This window comes from Centropristis striata, chromosome 4, assembly GCF_030273125.1.
Source record: "Centropristis striata isolate RG_2023a ecotype Rhode Island chromosome 4, C.striata_1.0, whole genome shotgun sequence".
Classification (NCBI taxonomy): Eukaryota; Metazoa; Chordata; class Actinopteri; order Perciformes; family Serranidae; genus Centropristis; species Centropristis striata.
This window is the reverse complement of record NC_081520.1, coordinates 33,521,519-33,544,378: the sequence shown is the minus strand read 5'-3', so window position 1 is coordinate 33,544,378 and position 22,860 is coordinate 33,521,519. Positions and strand designations below refer to the sequence as shown.

The window sequence follows — 22,860 nt, the reverse complement described above, 5'->3', positions numbered from 1 at the left end:
CCTTCCCAATGGGATCATTTCAGATAACACACTGGACACAGTTATACTATTACCTCTCCCCCTATTTTATAATCAGCAATTATTCAATTATGTCCCATTACTTGGAGGGTGTTGCCAATGTCGCCGCCCTGGGCGTTTAGCCCCTGCTCTCTGTCAAGGGGAGACCCCAAGGGCCCAGCAGAACGCCTGTGATTAGTGTTGCGTCTGCAGAGAGGTGACAGAATCCCTCTTCAAATATTTTGTCTTCATTTTACGGCTCTGAGATGCAATTATGGAGCAGCAGTTCATTACGGCAGCACGCGGCGCTTCATGTTTTATGCATGCTGCCTCATTTAGGGCCTTTATTAACGAGCCAGGTCTGACCAGGCTGCTTGAGACTATACTGCAGGCTGCACTACGGCCACCACCGCTTGTGTTTGTGTAGGTGTGTGTGCACTGGCAATATATGAGTAAGCACGAGCAAGGGAGTGAGTGAACTAAATGGAGTGAGCAAGAATGGAGGCTAGATGGAAAATAGAAAGGGAAAAAAAGCAGAGAAAAATGTGATTGAAAGAAAACTGAATGAAGCAGGGAGTGTGTGTGGTCAGTGTAGTGGTCACTTCACCGCTGTGCCCTCTTTATCCCAGCAGCTGCCCTCATAACGCGGCTCTATAGTGTTGAAGCAGTGCAGGCTGGCTTGGCTTTAAGGCAGTAGATTGAAGGGGTGGGGGCAGCAGGGGTGACTAACTGCACCTCCCTCAGCAGAAGAAACTCCATCTGCATCCAACATTGAGACAGATGAGGCCAATTTGGCTCCTTAAATTTCTGTGCTGTGATGGATGTGGGGTGGCTGTGCACAGTGAGAGGTTCATAGAAAGGGTGTGGAGGGAAGGAGGGAGAGAGAAGGGAGACAGGTGAGAAAGGGGAGAAAGGGGGAGACATCCAGGGTGCGAAAGAAAGAGATTTGGGGAGGAAAGAAGGGTGAAGGAGACTCACCTCTGAGCATGAGCCGTTTTATCTGAATCTATCGCTTAAATTGATTAATTCACTGCATTGGCAATTCTGCCTTTCCTTTTAATGTACAACGCTGGTGCAGACACTTGGTAAAAATTAGATTGCTAAAGTTTTTCAGACTTTGCACAGGACTGCAATGTAAGATTTTTAGTTTCAAAACATTTAAAAATGAACTAACGAAATGTGACGTAACAGTTTTATGTCTTGTAATATCACCTGTGCCTCCAGAGGTGATAGTGAGTCACGGTAGCATCCAGGCTGCCCTCAGAGAGGATGAAGTAGATGCAGCTACACCATTAGCAGTAGCAGCCGTACATCTTCCTTGAACTGAAACTAAAATAAGACCTAAACCCAAACTAGGGCTGGGCTCTAGTTTGGGTTTAGGTCTAGCTCAGTCAAAGTCGAAGCCAAATATGACATGTCACGTAAAGTAATTTTATTGAAACTGTTTATTTAAGTGAACATAAATACTGTATAACAACAGGAGTACCTTTAAAAAAATAAATAAATCAAAGCTCCACAAATTGCACATTTAAATTAAAAAATATCTTAAATAAAAGCGGCAGCTTGCCTGAAGCAAGGATCAAAGTGCAAATTTGAACGATATCGATATATGCAAAATGGTCTAATTCCATATCACATTTAAAATATATCGATATATCTTTTTTTTTTATATATTTCCCAGCCCTAACCCTAACCAAAATCTGGCGTTTACAAGACAATGAACAGGACAGTCATTACTAGCCTTGCATCATCTACTGTACAAACTCTGCATAGCATATCCATTCAGGTGTAGCTCTTAATTTTCTTTTGGAAATTTAAGGATAAGTCATTACAGATAATGAATGATTGAATGAATAAATGTTGCCATACATTTTGAGGCCATTGTAAGTGTTATTGCATGTCTATTAAACACAAGCTTGAACAGTGTCACTGCTGCAGTTTGTGCACAAGGTGAAACACAACCTTTTTTCAAAGCATGTGGCCAGGAATTACACATAGCCCCTTTAATATAATATGATGTTTTGAGTACTTGGACACACATGAGTTATGTAGGTCATATGAGGTAGATACTGTATCGTATAGTGATCCAACACCCTGACCGGATAAATTAAGCTACAGAGCTAACAGCAAACAGCGGTATGTATTTTGATGCCAATATACAGTTGACACTGGCTGTCCAGGTTGCAACTGAGGCAAATCTAAAGCTAATGTGGCGTGACCGGAAATTTGTGTAGCCAAAAAATTGTCTTCGATGGAAAATTTTCTGTTGGGAGTGCAGCCAACGGCATAACGCACTCAATGCCCACCAGGCTTTACTTTTCTGTAGCGTTTAGTGTTTGTATAGCTCACAATGCAAACATATGGGGACAAGGTTATTGATTCACTGATATACAGTACGGCTTCATGCATCTGATCTCAATCAGGTGTGCCTGATTATTCATGTCAAACACTTGAGTGAGCTCAGGCTTGGTTGCATGACTTACAAAATCACATTTTTTTATTTTACAAATACAAATTTCAAGTCAGGTTGTATTTGCCTACAGTTTTGCCAGCTTCAACTGACTGATGGCCTTCCCACTGCAGACCAAGAGCTCCCATCTGCACTGCAGATCCGCCCCCCTTTGATAAGAACTACCATCCTCAGGCCTACATAAATATTTTATCAAGTATAATGGAAATTGTCAAATCAATCTAATTGTGTAATGCATTATGAAGACATCAAACTTAAACAAAGCACATATGCTATCATTTCTTTTAACGACTGGGACAGCCTGGGCCGGGCTGGGCTGGCAGTTTGGTACCCAGGGGGGTTTCCACAGGGCTGGGGGGGCTGGCAGCAACCACTCTGGATATACGTCTCTCTCTCTGCTCTGCCCAGACCTGCCTCGCTCACATTTCATCAAAGGAATCAATTTCTCAAATGTGCACAACTGTGAGCCATAATTATATTAGGGCCCAATGGCAGTTAGCCATGACATGAAAGAGGGAGAGAGAAGGGAGAGGGAGAGAGAATGCATCTGTGCATGTTTGCATGTTTGCATTGACATGCTTTGTGACATTGGGATAAACATTTAGTTTTACTTTTGGTTTCACGTAATGTCTTTCTCTGATCATATGTTTTGAGATTCTTATGTCAACTTTCAGTGTCACTTGATGTAGAGTTGTTGTTGTTTTCTTTGTTCTTTGGAGGGATATATTGCTGTTGGTGCTGTCTAAAAAGACAGAAGGGTTAGGATGGAGGAACAGGAAGATAGATGAAAGGAATGGCACAGGTGACCAGAACAAACAAATCAAAAGCTTAGGATGTGTGACATGCTGGAGGGTGCTTGGTTGAGATTGAATCAGAGGTGAAAACTGCAGAGATTATGGGATTAATGCCTTTTGTCAACACTGTCTCTCTACATGCTGCTTCAGAAGAGATGACAGCCAAATTAATGCTTTCAAAAGTGTGGGTATTTGCAGATGACACACTCGTATATCACAAATTTGTGTAAACAAATACAGTCATAGAAAAAAAATCATGAGACCGCACTTTTCTTCAATTTCTTGTTCACTTTAATGCATTTTCTTCAATTTCTTGTTCATTTTAATGCCTGTTACAACTAAAGGTACGTTTGTTTGGACAAATACAATGATAACAACAAAAATAGCTCATAAGAGTTTAATTTAAGAGCTGATATCGAGACATTTTCCATGGTTTTCTTGATAATAACCAAAATCATTCTCAAGAAAACCATGGAAAATGTCTAGATATCAGCTCTTATGAGCTATTTCTGTTGTTATCATTATATTTGTCAAAAAAATATACCTTTAGTTGTACCAGGTATTAAAAAGAACAATAAATTGAAGAAAACAAGGATGGTCTAATATTTTTTTCCATGACTGTACATACAGAAATCAAGTAAGCACAAACTTACCTATAGAATATGGAGAAGCACAAACCGCTCAGTGTCACTTCTTTTACTTAATTTTAAACAATCAAAATGGTATATTGTTGATTTACTGCTTATGGTATTATCTTCATCTCATCTCCCCCCTCCTCTTTCCTTTTCTCCCACTCTTTCCTCCCATCTTCTCTATCCCGGGGTCAGCATGTGATGCAGAGGGCCCTCCCTCTACGCCCCGGCTGATGTATGGCTTGTGGAAACAATGTGAGCGCCTGGTTGTTATTCTGTTTGCTTTACATTTGACAGGCTTGAGTTAGCGTCCGACTGGGATCCTATCTCATTAGGCCAAATGCGGGCCTAAAACAATCATAAAAATCGTTTGGCAACTGGCATCCCACTTAGGAACACCTGTCAACATACAGGCGGAAGATAAACTCTGCAAATTAGAGTCAGGACTGAGATTGCCGAGATGCCCATATGCTCCGTGTTGTTGGAGAGTTAATGATATGAAGTGGTTGGGCTGATGTGGAGGCTTCCTCGTTGATGATATTGATTGTGGTTTTAGGACGTTGTGTGTGTGTGTGTGTGTGTGTGTGTGTGTGTGTCTGTGTCTGTGTCTGTGTCTGTGTCTGTGTGTCTGTGTGTGTGTGTGTGTGTGTGTGTGTCTGTGTGTGTCTGTGTGTGTGTGTGTGTGTGTGTGTTGCACATCCATCTCTGTGTTCATCAAGACTTCATTCATTTGCATTTCATTAAAAATAAATGTGCTTTGTTAATCCTTCATATTGATTATCCCAAACAACCACAGAAGTAGAAGCACGGCCATTAGTCTTTGGATACAAATGTATCAAGAAATGTGAGCTCCTGTATTTGTATGCATGTGTGTCACTCGCTGGTCTACAATTGTATAAATTTCTGCAAGCCTCCGCTTACTCTCACATGCTTTATTTTCCCTTGCTCACACTTTGCTTTTTTTTCTCCGCTGTATCTTCCCCTCCTCACCCTGTCCAAACATACATCTTTATCAAGCGGCTGTTGTCAGACAACATTAGATAATTAATAGGCCATTTGTCAGGCCTGTGAGAAACATGTTAAAATCCCCGAGCAGCTCCCCAGATAAATCCTGCCGCGCACACAGACGCCTTTGTTGTGTCAGCCTGCCATCGGAGCTGCAGATTTACCATTAAAGGACCCTCATTATTAATCACAACTAATGCTAATTAATTAGGTGTCTGTGTGTGTGTGTGTGTGTGCGTGCACAGAGGGACCAGCTCTAAGTTTCAGTTTGTTGTGCGATGTTAATTGGTAACTCGGCCCAGGGCCCTTAATGGACTGTTTTCCATTTGGAACGGGGAGCAGTTGACTAACACAGGGGTGAAAAAACATAGACAATGCTCTCATTAATTAAGACTGTGTAAAGAGCTCTGCTCTTGTTACTCTGCAGTGTGTGTGTCTCTGTGTGTGTGTGCTTAAACAGTTTGTACAATATGCATGTCTGTTTGCGAGCATACGATGTGATGATTGTGAATACAAATGCACATATGGAATCTTATATACAGTATCTGCAGCTTTGCCTGCTTTTGTCTCGTATTTTCTCAGCCCTACATAGTAACATCAATAAAGAAAGTGTAAGATTTTCCAATAAACCGGCAAATAATAACGTGAAAGTAGATTAAAACCATCATTTTTATATATTTTACAGTTTGAGAAAGACAACACTGACAAATGACCCATCTCATTCTTTACAATTTAATTGTTTTTGTTCGAAGAAACAAGTATTGAGAGATAAATTACGGACAATGGGCCGGGACTGTACGTATACAGCTACCTAAGGCAATGAGGGTTTGTGGTTTGTATCACTCAGTACCACAGTCACCCCAATGGACCCGCGGACCAAAAGACTCCCCAAAAGCGGCACTAAGGCCTCCATTAAGCACAAAGACAGAGTTAATTAGGAAGCTTATTGCCTCTCCCGAGGGCATGGGGCTCCAAACGCTCTCTTATACACCCTGCTGAGGGAATCTAGGCACAAACTGATGCTCTGTAATTAACTGTGCTTAGCAAATCAACAGCAGCCATTTTCTGTTTGGCAGTAGCTGTGAGAGCGTTAAAATTAACTAAGTAAAGATAATTATTGTTAATTTCTTTAGAATTCAGTCACAATGAGTTGTCTCTCCCATATGTCTACGCCTACATGTCCCTCAGGGCATCCTTATTTTCCGGGCAAATTAATCAATATGCAATAATAACATTTGTGCTGCAGCCCCCTCAAATCCCTCGCATTATGTTGAATCCTCCAAACAACTTCTACCGTGGTTCTGGCTCTTGTGTTTTACTGTTGGAACAACAGCGCACACATGTATTCATTTTCCCGGCACAGAGATTGAAATTGAAAGCAGAAAAATGATGAAGAGTTCAGTTTCAGAATTTAGATGTGATGACTAATGGAGGGGATCATGTGTGATTATGTTTCACCTGCAGTACAAGGGTAAGCCCCCCATCCCATTTGTCTGTTATCACAGGCAACAAATGATGTCTACAGATAAGCACGAGGGCCAGTTCTCGTAAGGTGAGGAGTTCATTTCCATATTTCATGATCTAAGACCCCATCAGTCAACTGTTAGACCTTTCTATGTGGCGAGATGAATTGGTCTGTGGATTGGGCCCAGGTTAAGTAGATGAATAATGTTCCCGCCTTGCACTTTACAGTGTTATCGCCTGTCTAGCATTGTATGTTATAAGCAGTGGAGGAAGTGGGACATAAAATTTCAATAGGGATCATACAATATGTAATTTTTATTATGAATTGCCCTCAAATACACTCACTAAAAGTTGATAATGGTGAATTTTAAATGATCTGGATTATGGTGAATATCCTTTTTATGACATTTTTAATAAAAGGGGATCTTATGATTTATATGATTGTTTTTCTCTACTTAAAAGGCTGTTTAACAAAAAAAGATGTCTGTCCTATTGATGATACTATGAAATAATAATATTTGTCACTTAACCCAATGTGAGGTAAAGTAATTTCAGTATGTTTTAGTTTTAGTTTATATGGATTATTATCAGTATCAATTGTGAAAAAATGTTCATATTGTCCCGTACCTAAACCTCAATTTTTGCCAGATCTGTTATTGGCAAAGTCATATTTTTAATCAGTGTTCCATATGATTTATATGATTAATTGCGTAGTATACATCATCAAATAATTAATGAGATTATTATGATTAATTTTTAAGTGCCTATGTAATGTAAAAGATTAAAAAAAAATTAACATCACTTAAACCAAGCAGGATAGAGTTCACCTGATTCAGACATATGTGATGACAGAGTAAAACAGGTAAATGTAGCAAAAGACACACAATTAGAAAAAATAGCAGTGAAGTAAAGCAACAAAGACAGCGGTGCAGAAAAAAACCTGAGGGGGGGTTGGGGGTGTTAACTGTGTCCACAGGTAGGTTATTTCTCTCTGTAAACATATGTATCCATTCGTCCCGTGGGTGCGTCCCCTTGGCGTCCCGTCGGCAGTGGCTGGGTCACACCTCCATTAGGGGCTTTGTCACAGTGATTAATAGCTCTTTCTATCATCTTTAATTCACTCCCTGATGATGGCGGCCCTGCTCGCTGCTCGGGGTAATCGTGTGATGTATGAGTCCACCCAACACCTCGTGGCAGAGGTGAAAATCATTCCACCCATGCAGATAGCAGGCACGGGAACAAATGTTTTCCCTCTTAATAAAAATGAATGAATTTGGCGTCAAGCGTGAGCATTTAAAATACATGGGATGTACGTGTGTTAGTGCATATCTGTGCCGTGGTGTGTTTTCTGATGTTCATGAGTGATTTTGATGAGGAGATAATATTGTTTTCATGATTATTTTTGCACTAAATCTTTTGTGTTGTCTTTCAGATAGATCAAAGTTGGTGTGTTTTTTGCACTTGTTTTCTTGCACTATCACAATGTATCATCTCTGCTGATAATGCAGTTGAAGTGATGGTGCTGCTCCCAGCTGGAGTTCCCCTTCTCTACCCAGAATTCTTTTAGCGCTCGCTCTTTGATGAAGGGCGTCAGCTTGCAATGATGAAGTAATGCCCATTACTGAACAAACAAACAGGGCTTTAAGTAGGCTGAGACACACACACACACACACACACACACACACACACACACGTACCAGCCCGATCATCTGTGTTCAGTGTCCCTACCGCCCCACACGTCTAAGCACAGCTACGGTCTTTGACTTATCAATCATCTGCACACGAAACCACAATTTTTAAAACTCTGAACATAGCATATTTGCTTTCGGCTGAAGTTTACCTTACAGAAACATATATGTTTATGAGCTGAAATGCTCTCGTTGAGTCCACTGGACCGGGGGAATTTCTGGTCTAAATCAAATATAAACTTGGAGGCCAGTGCGAGGGGGGGAAATGTCAAAGGAGAAACAGCAATGGAGGGATACAGTTACCTTTAAAAGCTCTTGTCCCTCTACCATATGGCAAGCTTCACATCTTTATATATAACCACGTTACTCCGTGCTGAAAATCATTACATTGACTCCCAGAGCCACATTGGGTTTCATGCCCAGCCCGGCTCAGCACAGTCTTTAAAAGACTTTCCCCTCAAACACGCTGGGCCCACACAGTGTGTGTGTCAAACACAATAGTTGCACAGATACTGTGCTCACGTATTGCTGCAGGGAATGACTATGAGAAATATTTAAGTTGTAGGTCTGGTTCAACGAATACATACAATCTGCATAACACAGAAAATGCAGCCAAATATCTGTAATAGACAGCAGCAATGTGCAGATCCATAGATTTTTTTTCTCGCCCCCACAGCAAATGCACATTTCAACAGGAATTATGATTCTTTACTGGTACAGGAAAAACTGCTCCCGTACAAGCGGTAGTTGATAGTTTTTCATTTCTTTTGCTTTGACTTTGCACATGTTTTAAGGACATTTATATACAATATACTTGGCTTATCTTGTGCTTCGAGTAATGTGTCAAGGTTTGTAAGGTGAGAGCACATGAAAAAGTTCAATGACTTTGTCCAGGTCTTGAGTTAATCTTTCAGTTTAGTTTATGACCACCTGTGGCCAATCACAGTGACCCGTTCAGTCAATCAGAAGCACGGTTACTTCATGGCCAGTGAACAAGAAGTGTGTGTGTGTATCTGTGTGGATCAAAGGTTCCATGGCTGACAGCGCAGCGGTACAGTGTCACACAGGCAGCCCTTCAGGAATGTTCCTCAGCCCAGGGATGGGTTGTGGAGCCTCATTAGCAGAGCCCCCTCTCCCCGTTGCCTGTCAGCCTGCGTTAGGCGCCGCCTGCCTCAGATGCACGCTGGGGGAGCGGCAACTTCCTGTGAATCATTTCCGGCTTTGAGTGTCTTTCTGTCTCTCCATGTGACACCCGGCTGACACCTGTCATCCTCGATGACTTCTTCATAGCTCTCGATTGGACTGTCTGTTTGATTGTTTGGTGATCTCTTTGAATGTGAATGCATGAACTTGTCTTTTTCCCTGACTTCTGTGCTTTCCACCTATTTCGAAAAACAGTGCTACTCCACCTGCACACTACATCAACGCTGTGAATGATTCAATCCTCTTCCACCATTAAGAAGCCCCGTGTGGGTTCAAGAGTCATACTTCTATGTCCTGTTTCACTCTATTCACAATTAACCCCAGCATGCTTCCCTCTGTTTTCACTGTAGAGTGGAGAAATAGTTCAGGAAAAGGAAATATAAAACAGTCAGAGCAGTACAATGCTGAGCAGACCCTGCTTACCCATCTTGGCATCAGCTCAAACAAATGGCAAACATACCATGTTGCTGCTGTGGGGATTTTTTAAACCCAAACAGCCTGTATTTGACTTCACAAGTCTTATTTTAAATTTTGAGATGAATTTAAATGTCTCTGTTGGGTATTTTTTTCTAGACTAGGAACATAGCCAACTAGAAGGTCACTTGGAGAACGCAGATCTCCGCCAAAGAATGCCCAAAGAATCTTGCAACATTTTGACTCAAGGGGGCGTTCACATGAATTTTCCCAGTCGGGAACTTGTTTTTCTGATTATTTCGACACCACCTGAAAGCAGCGCAAATGCTCTATTTTGCAATGTTAAGGACAGTTAATCCCCAAATCAAAAGCACCTCTTTTCTGTAGTGCTATTTATTAATCTAGATGGTTTTGCTGTGAGTTGCTGAGTGTTGGAGATATCAGTAGTAGAGATGTCGGCCTTCTACAATTAAATTGAATAAATTGGCCGCTTGTGAGGATAATTGAAAAAAAAAGGAAAAAAAACAGTTTCTTTCCAGAAATCATGACCCAAAGAGTTAAAATGATCCACAAACCTTGTTGTGAGCAGTTTCATGGAGGAACTACTGTCTTTCTGGTATAGTTCCTGTGGGAGCCAAGTTACGAATATTGAAGTACAAGTTAATAAATAAGAACAGTTTCAGTGTGTTTGTAAAGTTAACTTAATCTGTTGAAGTCAGATACAAATAAAGATGTAATTTATTTTGTACCTGTTGTTTTGAGCAGTAAGGCAGGTTACTGTGACTTTAAGAGAAGTTTTTTGGGGAGGGCTGTGAGTCAGTCAGTCAGTTGAGGCTCAATTAAGGACTAAGCTACATAAAGTCATGGGAAAAAATATTAGACCACTTTTTTACACTTTTTTAAAATTTCTTGTTCATTTTAATGTCTGGTACAACTAAAGGTACATTTGTTTGGACAAAGTTTTCTTGATAATAACCAAAATCATGATCAAGAAAACCATGGACCTTTAGTTGTACCAGCCATTAAAAGGAAACAATATATTGAAGAAAACAAGGGTGGTCTAATATTTTTTTCCATAGCTGTAGTTTTTTTAATTTTATGTTGTTGTTTTTTTTTACCTTAGTTCTAGTTATTGATTAGAAGAAATTGACATTGAACAACAATTTAACAGATCTATGAAATAAAGGATTTTGTTTGATTGTTTTTCAGAGTAATGTGGACATTTTTTCCTCTTCAGTGAACATACCACGTGTAAATCCAAGGTCTTCTGGGCTTCAACCATTACAGTTCCCACAAAGTTACAAAATAGGGTTATGATTTCTGGAAAGAGACATTGCTGTCGAGTTTTTCAAACATATTATTTTTGGTGCTTTAATTTCCACAAAAAACAAATTTCCAAAATCATCTCCAAAATGGAAAATAATGAGTGTATCCGCCCCATGATTGGGATCCACTCCATATTTTAATGGGTTCTTCTTTGGCCCATACTTCAGTTTTTCTGTAATCCTGCTGACAGACAAGCACACTGACAGACAGCCAAACCAAGCCAAAAACTTGACCTCCTTGGCGGAGGTAATAATGATTAGAAAGTAGGGAGAAAAAAAGAAGAAAAACATTGACATTAGAAACAAGTGTGCTCCCTTCATGCTCTCCTGCTCTTTATTATTGAGCTCAATGAAAACAGAATAAAGGCTTTGTCACATGACACCCGGACATGTTGTTTCACATGTTGGAAGTTAATACATGTACACGCTGTATGTTTTACTCAATTGTCAGGAAGAACATTGTAAAGCTAACCTTTTGCCAGCGTTAATCTGTGATAATCCAATAATCACAAATATATCACTGAGCATCGCCCTCACGTAGAGACTCTCTGTCTTCCACAGGTGATGGTGACGATGAGTTCGCCCTCTACCCGTCCGACGTCTTAGATGACGTATGTGGCTCTGACGGTGACCCCACGCCTTCTTCTGCCCTGGCGGGGGACCCGGCGTCCCCTCCACTCTCTGATGATGAGGCTTCACCCCAGGACTCGCTGTCATTCCATCACCAGAACATCTTTTTGCCCCAAGAAGACTTGACCATTCCCCTGGACTTTGAACTGCGTGAGTCTGCAGTTTCAGACGGAAGCCTGGGCATCTGGAGCCGCAGGAGGGTAAACACCGGGGAGCGCTTTGGACCATTTGAAGGAGAGCACATGCCTTGTCTCCGAGACCCCACTCAAGGCTGGGAGGTAGGAACATAATAGGAGAGTCCATGTGTCTGTTGTTAAGGTGATCCAAAATGATAACTTTACAGTGTCAGTAGGTGGTTGACAGAAATACAGTCATGGAAAAAAATGTTAGACCACCCTTCTTCAATGTATTGTTCATTTTAATGAGAAGAACTAAAGGTACATTTGTTTGGACAAATATAATAATAACAACAAAAAAAGCTCATAAGAGTTTTATAATAGTAATAATATATACTTTATATATTGATATCTACACATTTTCTAGACATGGTTTTCTTGATTATGATTTTGGTTATTACCAAGAAAACCATGGAAAATGCCTAGATATTAGATCTTAAATTAAAATCGTATGAGCTATGTTTTTTGTTATCATTATATTTGTCTAAACAAATGTACCTTTAGTTGTACCAGGCATTAAAATGAACAAGAAATTGAAGAAAAATGGTGATCTACTAATTTTTTTCTTTGACAGTAAATGTTTCACTGCAACAGTTATAATATCAAGAATTCAGAACAGGCTTTTTTTTTTTTTTTTTTACAAGGGCCATCATATTTTTCAATAATTTTGGGATGGATTACATGGCAGTTAGGATAAAGAAATTAGCTCTACTTATAAGAGCTTAAGCTTCAAATATAAACATGAAAATTGCAGTTACAAGGTTTTTCTGCAACAGTAGCACACTTTCTGACAAGGGGGGTTTCCCTTGGCCAATACACACTGTAGCATTCACATCAGTCCTTTTTTTTTTTTTTATTCCCTCCCATGTCGTCATGCTCACATTTAGCCCAGTGACCACAAGGCTGTTGTTGCCGTTTTCTGCCTAGTGATGTAATGTTAGCTCAGTGCCATTGAAAGAAAGGGAGTCGAGGTTGTGCTCTTAACTCAATTAAAATGAAAAGCCATAAATCTCTTTTTCATCCTGGTTAGGGACCCAGTGCGGCCATTGGCAAATCACATATTGGTCAGCCGGCACAAAAAATCGAATGCAGGGTCACAGGACAAGGTCAAAGGTTGGATGTGGTCTCCGTCAGTGTCATGCTAGTTCTGTTTTATAGAGTAGGAGGAAGGGGGTGGCAGAGTATCAGCCTCATTAAGTCTCCAGAAATAGATCCTTTCTAATTTGGATGTGAGGATTTAGTCCTTCATATTCAGTCCTTTGTCCCCTTTGTGGGACAGAACCAAGCTCATTAAGAAGCGCTGACCATGCAGTTCATAAAGTGAAAAGTCACAGGTTTAAATAAAAAGATGATTCAATCCAGCATTCCTTTTCTTACTAGAGCCTCCCTATCTGTTAAGTCTGTTTCAATGCTGCTCTCTATAGCTGACTGAGAACGTTTTGGTAGAGTATCAACATTCGGCTCATATAAATAGTTTTGGATTTGGACTGGTGCTCGTTGGGTTTGCATCATAGAGCATTACTCCAGCCCATCAACTCTGACTCAGTGGTTTTGGCATGGACCAAACCAAAATAATGGTCTTTTTTTTTTTCACTCTGGACTACATTTCTCCAGGAAATAACTTCTCCCTCATTATCAACTGCTGGGTAAAGTGCAATATATAAACGTCTCTCAAATTGAAGTGAGGAAAAACTCTTCATTTTTGCCCATTTTCACAACACATAATCTTAATAAAAAGTCTCTGTCCCTCTCTAAGAGATTTACAGCCGGTTGAACAAGCTCTCTGGGTTATTCTTTTTCCCAGGGAAGGAAATAAAGGAAAAAGAGGTTTCATGAATTTTAATCCGGCGGTAATTTATGGGGAGCTTGAATAATAATATGTATTTAAAAAGCTGAGGAGCTGGGATGTGAGTGTGTGTGTGTGTGTGTGTGTGTCTGGGGGCAGGCGGGTGGGGGGATCGAGGGGAAAGATGGGATCCTGGCGAGGCAGCACTGTATCACAATGTTTAATTACCACCCTGACAGCGAGCCATAACTCTTTCCATTAAGTAAATAAGTTGTAAAGAATTTATGATGAAATGCCACATTATTCAGAATGGATATTCAGTGATGACATCCCTCTGCATTAAATATGGTAAACGCCATTAAGCCCTCCTGACCCCCCCCCCCTCCCATGCCCACCCGTTTACCATCCCTCACCTGCTGCCCCCCCCCCTCCCGCCTGCAAACCGTCAATATGCCAATAAGCCTGCGGAGGGTCTGTAAAAATAAAATTGATTTGGTAAATGTGAGTTAAGATAGATATGTTTGCTTTCATCATCAATTCCTTGTGGCGCGGCGAGGTGATGTCACCGACCGGGGAACGCTAAAGTGGCGCTCCCATCTGGAGCGTTTGATGGAGGGCCCTGAGCGGCCCAGGCCAGTGGTGACAGACTGGGGGAAGTTTGTCACCAGGGAGGCCACCGTTCCTCAGAGCCATCACCATAAATTCGGGGGCTTTATTCATAAAGGGGAAGAGTGAGTTATGGCGTCCATGATGCTTTATGAATACAGGAATGGTGACTTATGGGAAAGATAGCTTCGGTAAATAAAGGTAGAGAGGCAGCAGTGAGGGCTCTGTCAGGCTGAGACGCTCACCTACACTGTCGTATGCAGAACTGGAGTGCTGACTGCGCCACTAGTCTTAATGCTTACTGTGTGAGTTTGTGAGCTGAGGCAAATCTTTTAGTTTATGATATTGCCAAGACTTACTTGTGTTTGTCTTAACAATATATTAATGAATTCAATAATTTATGTAGGATGCTATCTGGATTAGTATTCACATTTTTTCCCACAACATCCTAACCATTTTGTTAGAGAAGTCACTTTGTGTTGAAAAGTCGTGGGAACATAAAGGCTCAGATGAAAAATATTTTTAAGCAGTTTTCAACAGATGGAATGAGTATGAGTCAAAGCGGATAATTATAGCAGGTCAGAAAGGGCATTTATAGGCTGCTACAGAGTCAACAATGTGAAAATACTCAGCATAAAACGCACAATTAACTGAGCAAGTAACAGTCATCGATATGCATCACATCCACCACTGCTGCAACTGATTGGTGCATGCACATTTTGAACATTTGACATTTAGATTCAGAAGGCCCGTTTTTAACTGATGTTACTTTAGGTTTATTTGCACAGTAAGAAACTTTCTCAAAATGCTCTCATTTGTTAGCTAGTGTTTTTTGGTGCATTTTATTTTTCAGAACATTTTTAAGACATTATGCTTTTTTTTAAAAGCGATGGGGAGAACATTTGCAATTTCAAAATGTGGTGGCGACATGTCTCCAGTTCCCCCCTACTAAAAATAATATTCATAATTTTTTTAGTTACAAACGAAAGTAAGTGCAAACTTAAACTGGGTTCATTAATTCAGGAACGTATTTAATTGAAATATTATTTAAGTGAGACAACAGACACCTTAATATAAAAATAATGGGTGTGTTGAAGTTAATCCAAATGGCTTTGAATATCTAAATGAAATGTGAAGTGACCTTTCAACCCTGATGAATACCCCTAACTCTTTATGGGGACCGTCCAGAGCAAAGCTGAGGACTCGTTTTATTACCAAACTTTAGCACTGCTCCTGTCTTAGATTTTAAATTCATGTAACGGGTAAAAATATCAAATAACAGAGGGTTAAGTGCTTGATTTGAATTTATTCCATAAATTCACTTAAAAAATGAAAAAAAAACAACATAGAAAAAGTGAACTGTGCAATGTTTCAATTGACAGAATGGGGATGCGGTGGCCTCCACTAACCCACAGTATTTGCATGTACTTCTTCATGGCTTCCTTGAGAATACTCTTAACGCCTGGATGCCCACCAGTCTATATTCTGCTGTCTCTCTCTCTGAGTCGTTAGCCGCATTGAAATTCAAACTCCATTTGTGTCTGTCCTCTTCTCAGCAGCGGCAACAATAAGACAGAGAGTTAGAGACCGGGAGAGAGTTATCCAGCACTCAATGAGCCTTTGGGCTCTCCCAAACTCGCAGCCCCACGGGATTATGGGTCCTGGGCTTAGAAAACTGGGTGCCTCCTGCTGTAGGAGCGATGGGCGGAGCAGGTTAGGGGTGCGAGAAGGGGTGGGATGGTGAGTGGGGCGGGACAGGGGCGCTTTAGGGCCTTTGTGCACCTCTTGAGTGAGAGGCGGAGGTGGCGGTGGAGGCGATAGTGTTGGTGGTAGTGGTGGTGGGTAGGTGGTGGAGGAGATTAGCAGTGATGGTGAATGGGAGTAGAGGATTAGGTGGCTGGGCAGGGCCTTTCCTGGCTCTGCTTGTCTCCTGAACCTCCTGGTCATGAGAGGATGGGAGGATGGAAGGAGGAGAAGCAGCTGCCTGCCCAGAGGAGATCCATCATTTAGACTGGTGTCAGCTGAAAATCTTGCATTTTAATGATCTACTGAGAAAAAAAAAAAAGCGTTGGATCAGAAACTTTTAAATTTCCAAAAGACATTCCAAAAGACATTTTGTGATGAAGCATCAGATTATAGAGCCCATAGTGATTTGTCACATGAACAAAACAGCAGAAACAACAACAAAAAAAATCCATTAAAGTGTAACAACTGTAGTTTAACTGTAGTCGATGCTTATGCCATTTAGCCTTTTATATATGCAGACAGTGTGAACTCCAGGAAAGGTCGATCCTGGAATCAGGGTTTTGTGTGGTGCATGTGTGTCCACATACGCTCTTGTGTGTGCATGCGTGCATGTGGTGTGTAAGGCCGAGTGTGAGAGCGTGGATGGAGGGCGTTTCGGGAGGGCGTGTTTTTTGTGCACGGATAAGCCGCTGTCCTGAATGAATGCAGATGTCTCTGGCTGGCTGTCCGCCTGTCCCCTGCATACTGACGGCCTGTCACCTCTCTCTGTCACAGGGAGAAAGAGCCACTCTCGGTCCTCCTAAAAAGCCCCTTAATCCCCGAGCCCCTGCCACATCCCATCCACTGTCAGCAGAGATGGCCCTGCCCACACCAGCGCTTAGAAAGGCAGGCGCTAGGGATGAACCTCTCTGTCACTCACGCACCTCTCAATGGACACACATCTTCACATTTTCACACACACGTACACACACATATCGTTTTTTCTTTTTTTTTTTTTTTAGAAATTCAAAGTGGAAAAGTTCTGCTCCCGTAAAGGCGATGTGAATGGCGGTTGTCAATGCATTGTGCTGCATGAACACAAGGGCTGCGCTGACATCATTGTGGGACCTGTTTTCTCTCATGAGAAGAGCACAAACTGGCTGCTGAGACACTGGCTGTAATTATGAGGAAGCCGTTCAGCATACACTTGGGTCTCATTGACACTTAATGAATTGTAAAGAAGACAATAAAGACCATTAAAGTCGGTTGTGTGCATCCGGATTGTGTAAGGAGGGAAATGTGTCACCATGTAGAAAGAATGGTCTGAAAAGTTGAGTTGTGCTGCAAAAGAAACATATATCCTTTTAATTATACCTTCTTTAATTGTAAATGCAGCTACACTTCTGAGCTGTGTAGGACTAGATTAGATTCAATTAGATTAGATTAGATTCAATGTTCAGTGTTATCTAACCAGAAGTGCAGAGTAGTTAAGTGCAAGGGTATGTACATATGAACAGAGTATATTAATATAGTGCAGGTATGAATTGAATATGCTATAGGATATATACAGTGAATGAATGTTATAGAAATATATACAGTAAAGAATGTACAGTATAGCAGCAGTGCAGGTAGATGAATGGATGATAATAAATAGTCATAAATAGTCATTTATATGGGCAGTTTACAGTAACAGTAGGGGGGTCACCTCTGTGTAGAGTTCAACAGGGTGACAGCTGAGGGGAAAAAGCTGTTCCTGAACCTGCTGATTCTGGAGCGCAGGGACCTGTAGTGCCTCCTGGAGGGGAGGAGGGTAAACAGTTTGTGGCCTGGGTGAGAGCTGTGCTGGGCAGTTTTCACCACCCTCTGCAGCGCCTTCCGGTCTGCAACGGAGCAGTTACCGTACCAGACTGTGATGCAGCTGGTGAGGATGCTCTTGATGGTGCTGCGGTAAAAGTTCAACAGGATTTGAGGAGACAGGTGGGCTTTCTTAAGTTTCCTTAAGAAGAAGAGCCGCTGGTGAGCCTTCTTTATCAGTACCGAGGTGTTCAGAGACCAAGAAAGATCCTCGGAGAGGTGGACCCCCAGGAACTTGAAGCTGGAGACACGCTCGACCTCAGCTCCGTAGATCTGGATGCGAGTGTGTGTGCCTCTGTTGGTTCTCCTGAAGTCCACGATGAACTCCTTGGTCTTTTTAGTGTTTATGGCCAGGTTGTTGTTAGTGCACCAGGTCACCAGGTGCTGGACCTCCTCCCTTTAGACTGTCTCATCGTTGTTGGTGATGAGACCGATCAACGTTGTGTCATCTACAAAGTTAGTGATGATGTTGGCGCCATGCACTGGTTCACAGTCGTGTGTGAAGAGGGAGTAGAAGGAGAGGGCTCAGCACACAGCCCTGTGGGACACCAGTGTTCAGGATGAGTGTGAAGGAGGTGTGGTTATCTAACCTGACAGACTGAGATCTGTTGGTCAGAAAGTCCAGAATCCAGTTGCAGAGGGAGGAGTTGATCGGGTCAGGTCAAGGTGGGTTTTAAGTCTTTTGTTAAGTCTATTAGTATTCAGGGGGGCCTTTATCATTGTCCTGCTTAGAAGCTAGCCTGTGACCACTCACAACAAACTCACAACTCTGCAAGGACATACCAACACCAACAAACTGTATAAAACTCGGATGTGGCCTCTCTGACGCCACCCAGAAACCTTTCTGAAGAGCCAAACTGAACCTCAGTGTTGGTAGCTCTGCCTTTCGCCATCTTTTCACCAGTGACAGCTCCCACCTGTCACTCAATGTGGCCATGCCCTTAATTATGTACCATTTGAAGCCTTAAGGTAATTTAAGTTTTGTACCGGGTTGTTTATTTCTTCTATGAAGTTGATCATTTTAACATGGCCGTCTTCGGGAATGACTCACTTTGGGAGGTAGCCTCAAGAGGCCATTTCAGGAACTGCTGACTTGGGCCCTTTTTCATTGGCCTAATTTTGTCTGCTGTAGTTGCAATGGGAAGATATTCAGGTAAAATCAATTGTTGGCAGTTGATATATTCTGATGTTTTGCCGCAGTATCTGGCAATTCTTGTCTGGTATTTCATTGGTATAAAACACTTCAGTTTCTATCACATCTTTTCCTTTTTGATTAACAATGATTACCATCTCAATTGTCTTAAACCTCATGTCACAACAGCCAGTCGCTGGAAGTCTTTCTAAGACCAAGAACCATCAGCTATTTTCAATTAACAGTCATATAAAACAGTTTATATACAGTCATGGAAAAAAATATTAGACCATTTTTTTCTTCAATTTCTTGTTCATTTTTTACTGCCTGGTACAACTAAAGGTACATTTGTTTGGACAAATATAATGATCACAACAAAAATAGCTCAAAAGACTTAAATTTAAGAGCTGATATCTAGCCATTTTCCATGGTTTTCTTGATAATAACCAAAATCATCAACAAGAAAACCAATTATTAAACTCTTTACTCAATACGACTGTGTAGTTTTATATTTAATACATTCTAGGATTGATTAAACATATAGAAATATATGTCATAATATATTTAATACACATAATATCATGTGCCTTAACCTGCTGAGCTAACAAAACATCCCTGGCCTTTAACTTCCTTCACATGGTGTGCAGCCCTAAAATGCCTCCAGCCGCTTGTGTCTGTGTTTGCTTTTGTCTCTCCTGGTGTCTGTGAGGGAGATGAGCTCTTCATTCAATGTAACTGGAGGTTGATTCTCTTGGACGGAAGCGATGTCCATTAAAAAAAAAACAAAAAAGAAAAACAACCCAAAGACAAAACAAGCCGGGGGTCCGTCTCCCTGCCTCTCAGTTGATTGTTAATCCCTTTCTTTGGGTTAATCTGCTGTTTGTTGGTGCTGGTTGAGGCTTGTGTCTGTCTGTTTGTGTGTCTGTGTGAGAAGACTCTATATGAGTGAAGGGTTGGTTGACTACTCCACTTTGTCCGGAGGCTACTCCTCTATCCTGGTTAAAGAGGGCGAAAAACGGCACAAATTTCTGATTTCTCCCTCATTCCTTAGCAATAACCCCCCCTTCCTCCTCCACCTTCTCCTCCTCTTTCTCTGTCTGAGTTCCCAGCAGGGAGGGGAAGCTAGGTTAACTAACTGAACAAAGTCAGAGTGAATTGCAGAAGGACAAAGGCAGGCGTGAGTGGGGGCTATGCCAGTTGGAAGGTGTAGCAAGCAGCACAATACCAGGTGAAGGAGGCTCTCGTCGGGGGTCCATCCAAGCAGGGCAAAGGTCACGGGCCTTATTAGATCTGAAGTGAATGGAAGGACTTGTTTGATTGCAGAAGGAGGTTGGAAAAAGGAGGGATGAGGAAGGAGGAGTTCACCTGTTTGAAAAGCTCAGAGGGGGGACATGTTTCTCCCCCAATTATATGTGACCTGTCGGGATGCGGACAAGAATCTGACTAGTTGATAGCTCACAGCGGGAGTCAAAACACACACAAAACACACTCTGAGCTGATAAAAAGGAGGCTGATCTGATCGGAAACACATGCAGGGCAAACTCAATAACACAATGACAAACGTCTAGACAGCCACAGATATATTAGAGTTTATATGCAGGTGCATTGACTCATCGGCGGGATGTAAACCCACTGCCTTGTAACACACTTTTACATCATCCATACTCAGCTGTTATAGCACTCTGGATACACTGAGAAAGGGGAAGAAAAAGGAAGCTTCGAAGTCACTGTTGAAGCCATTATTTCTAAGACATTTCTGTGTTGTTATAGAGATAATTTATAAAGGGAATTAAAAGGAGAAGTGAGAGAAATGAGGGTGGCATGCAGCAAGGTTTACCAGCTTGAATTAATTTAGATTTAAATTTATATGTTGCCTACCAAACAGCCTCAAGGCAGTTTTTTAACATTTACGTAAAAATGTGAATAAATTTACAACTCTATAGGCAGTAAATGTGAGGAACATTAGGGGAATGTGCAAGAGCTACTGACTCCACCCATGATAGGAGCACTAAAATCAAACTCACTTCGTCAGCTGTCGGCAGAGCTCCACTGGACAAAAAGAAGTAAAAAAAAAAATGCTGGTATTCATTTACGCACACACAAATCAGCACTGCGTGTTTGGAATGCGTATGCATAGCGGCAAATATACACAAACACGGTAAACCCCCTAGGTTTACACACGCACATGCACACACACACACACACACACACACACACACACCAAAATGTGCCCCCTGCACTATGCACAGATAGGAGTGAAAATGAGGGGACCCCTAAACAGCATACAGGAAACAGAGGTGATAAATTCCGTGTGTGAGGCCACAGAGCCAGGCTCATAGATACCTTATCTAGGGGGATTGATAGGGGAAGGGCCTTCCCTTAAAACATACTACTGATTGTTTCCAAATGTCTTCCCAATGGGGAGGGTTAGAGAGAGGGAGAGACAGCGACTCAGGGGCAGAGCTTGCAGGCTTTTTATTGGTCCGGTCCGGGGGAAACAGAGAGGGAACAGCAACTCTGTCCTGGCTTTCCTGCCCCGAGTTGCTGCTAGTGCTTAACTACCAGTCAGATCGCATTACTCAGGCAGTAAATCTAAGTGCCGGTTAACGCAAATAATCAAGAGCTAATACTGCTCTACGAAACCACTTTCTCTGTGTCTGTGGTCAGAGCTGCGCAAACAGCCACGGCCCTCTGTCCTCTCAGCCTCTGCCAGACTCTCCCTCACTCTCTCACGGCTATTATAACATACACACAGTCACAATCTCCATATACTTATGTATCCATGTATCCCGTATGGAGCGTGCAGCTCTGTGTGTGCGTTCACTCATATGTTTAAATCCCTCTTCTGCCTCTGCACTGCAGTTCAAAGGGTAATGGGACGGTGCGGTCTGGTTTGAGAGCTTATTACTGGGTTAAGCGCTAAAAAACGCAGGCCGGGCCACATTCAGCACAGTAACACCGTACCCCTCTTCCAATTACTCCATATTGCCGCTCCAATTAGAGTGGAGCAGGTCCAAAACCAGAACTGAGCGCTGCCAGGTTTAGAGAGAGAGAAAGCAGAGGCCCCGGGTGGCAGTAATGAGGTCTTAACCCCGACTTCGCTCTATTATGTCATAATGCTTTAATTTGAGCCATATGATAGGCTGCTGTGCACTCCTATGTTATTGGAAAGTCAATATTTGTGAGCTGGCCCTGTCTGTTCCCCTCAGATGTCGGCCTGGGAGTAAGTGCTGAAAGATAGAGATTGTTGAGGAGCAAATGATTGACAGAAGGGAACGCCACATCAGGTTGCTCAGGGAGGGTATCACATGTGAGGTGATGGCATCCTGACACGCATTATTAATTGATAAGATAAATAAGCATGTCACGTCCACACATACTGATGGATACTTAAGCACTTTGTCACACATGTAGTAGTAGTAGTCAATGGAAAGATGATAAACCCTCTTAGTTGTACAAGTATTGGCAGCATTATTACTAATAGCAGCAGTGTTAGTGTAATTTATGGTTCAATTTGGTGGCAGTTCCTCATGTTAAGTATCATACAGGTCATTAAACTGCTTCTACACAGCACCTGTGATGTGTAGTATGTAGTATAGTAATTTTTATGGCATGTTGGGATTTTTTTTTATGTCTCTGTCTGCTCTACCATAGTGTAAAGTACATTTACTCAGGTACATATCTGATGTACTTTACATTTCTATTACACATCATTTCAGGGGGATGTTTGTACTTTGCACACCACTATATTTATCTGACAGCCATTGTTGCCTAGTAGCCATTATGCAGAATAATACAATACAATAATACATGATTGGAATAAAATATTTTTTACCTCTTTCCATGAAATGCGATTTATTCTTGACATTGACTTAATCAGCTCATGTGTTTTGGGGTATTTTAATTAGTAACAAACATTATATTTCAAAAACTCTACGTATGTTGTGAATGCACCCAAA

The 22,860-nt window shown here is 41.7% G+C and overlaps 1 protein-coding gene across 1 annotated transcript in view; it reads left to right on the top strand.

Moving 5' to 3' along the window:
* Nucleotides 1–22,860, top strand: part of mecom (MDS1 and EVI1 complex locus) — a 153,371-nt gene that overhangs the window by 35,951 nt on the left and 94,560 nt on the right. The window contains exon 2 of the mRNA XM_059331887.1: nucleotides 11,554–11,900. Coding sequence (XP_059187870.1) covers nucleotides 11,554–11,900 — 347 coding nt within the window. The remainder of the gene's footprint in view (nucleotides 1–11,553; nucleotides 11,901–22,860) is intronic.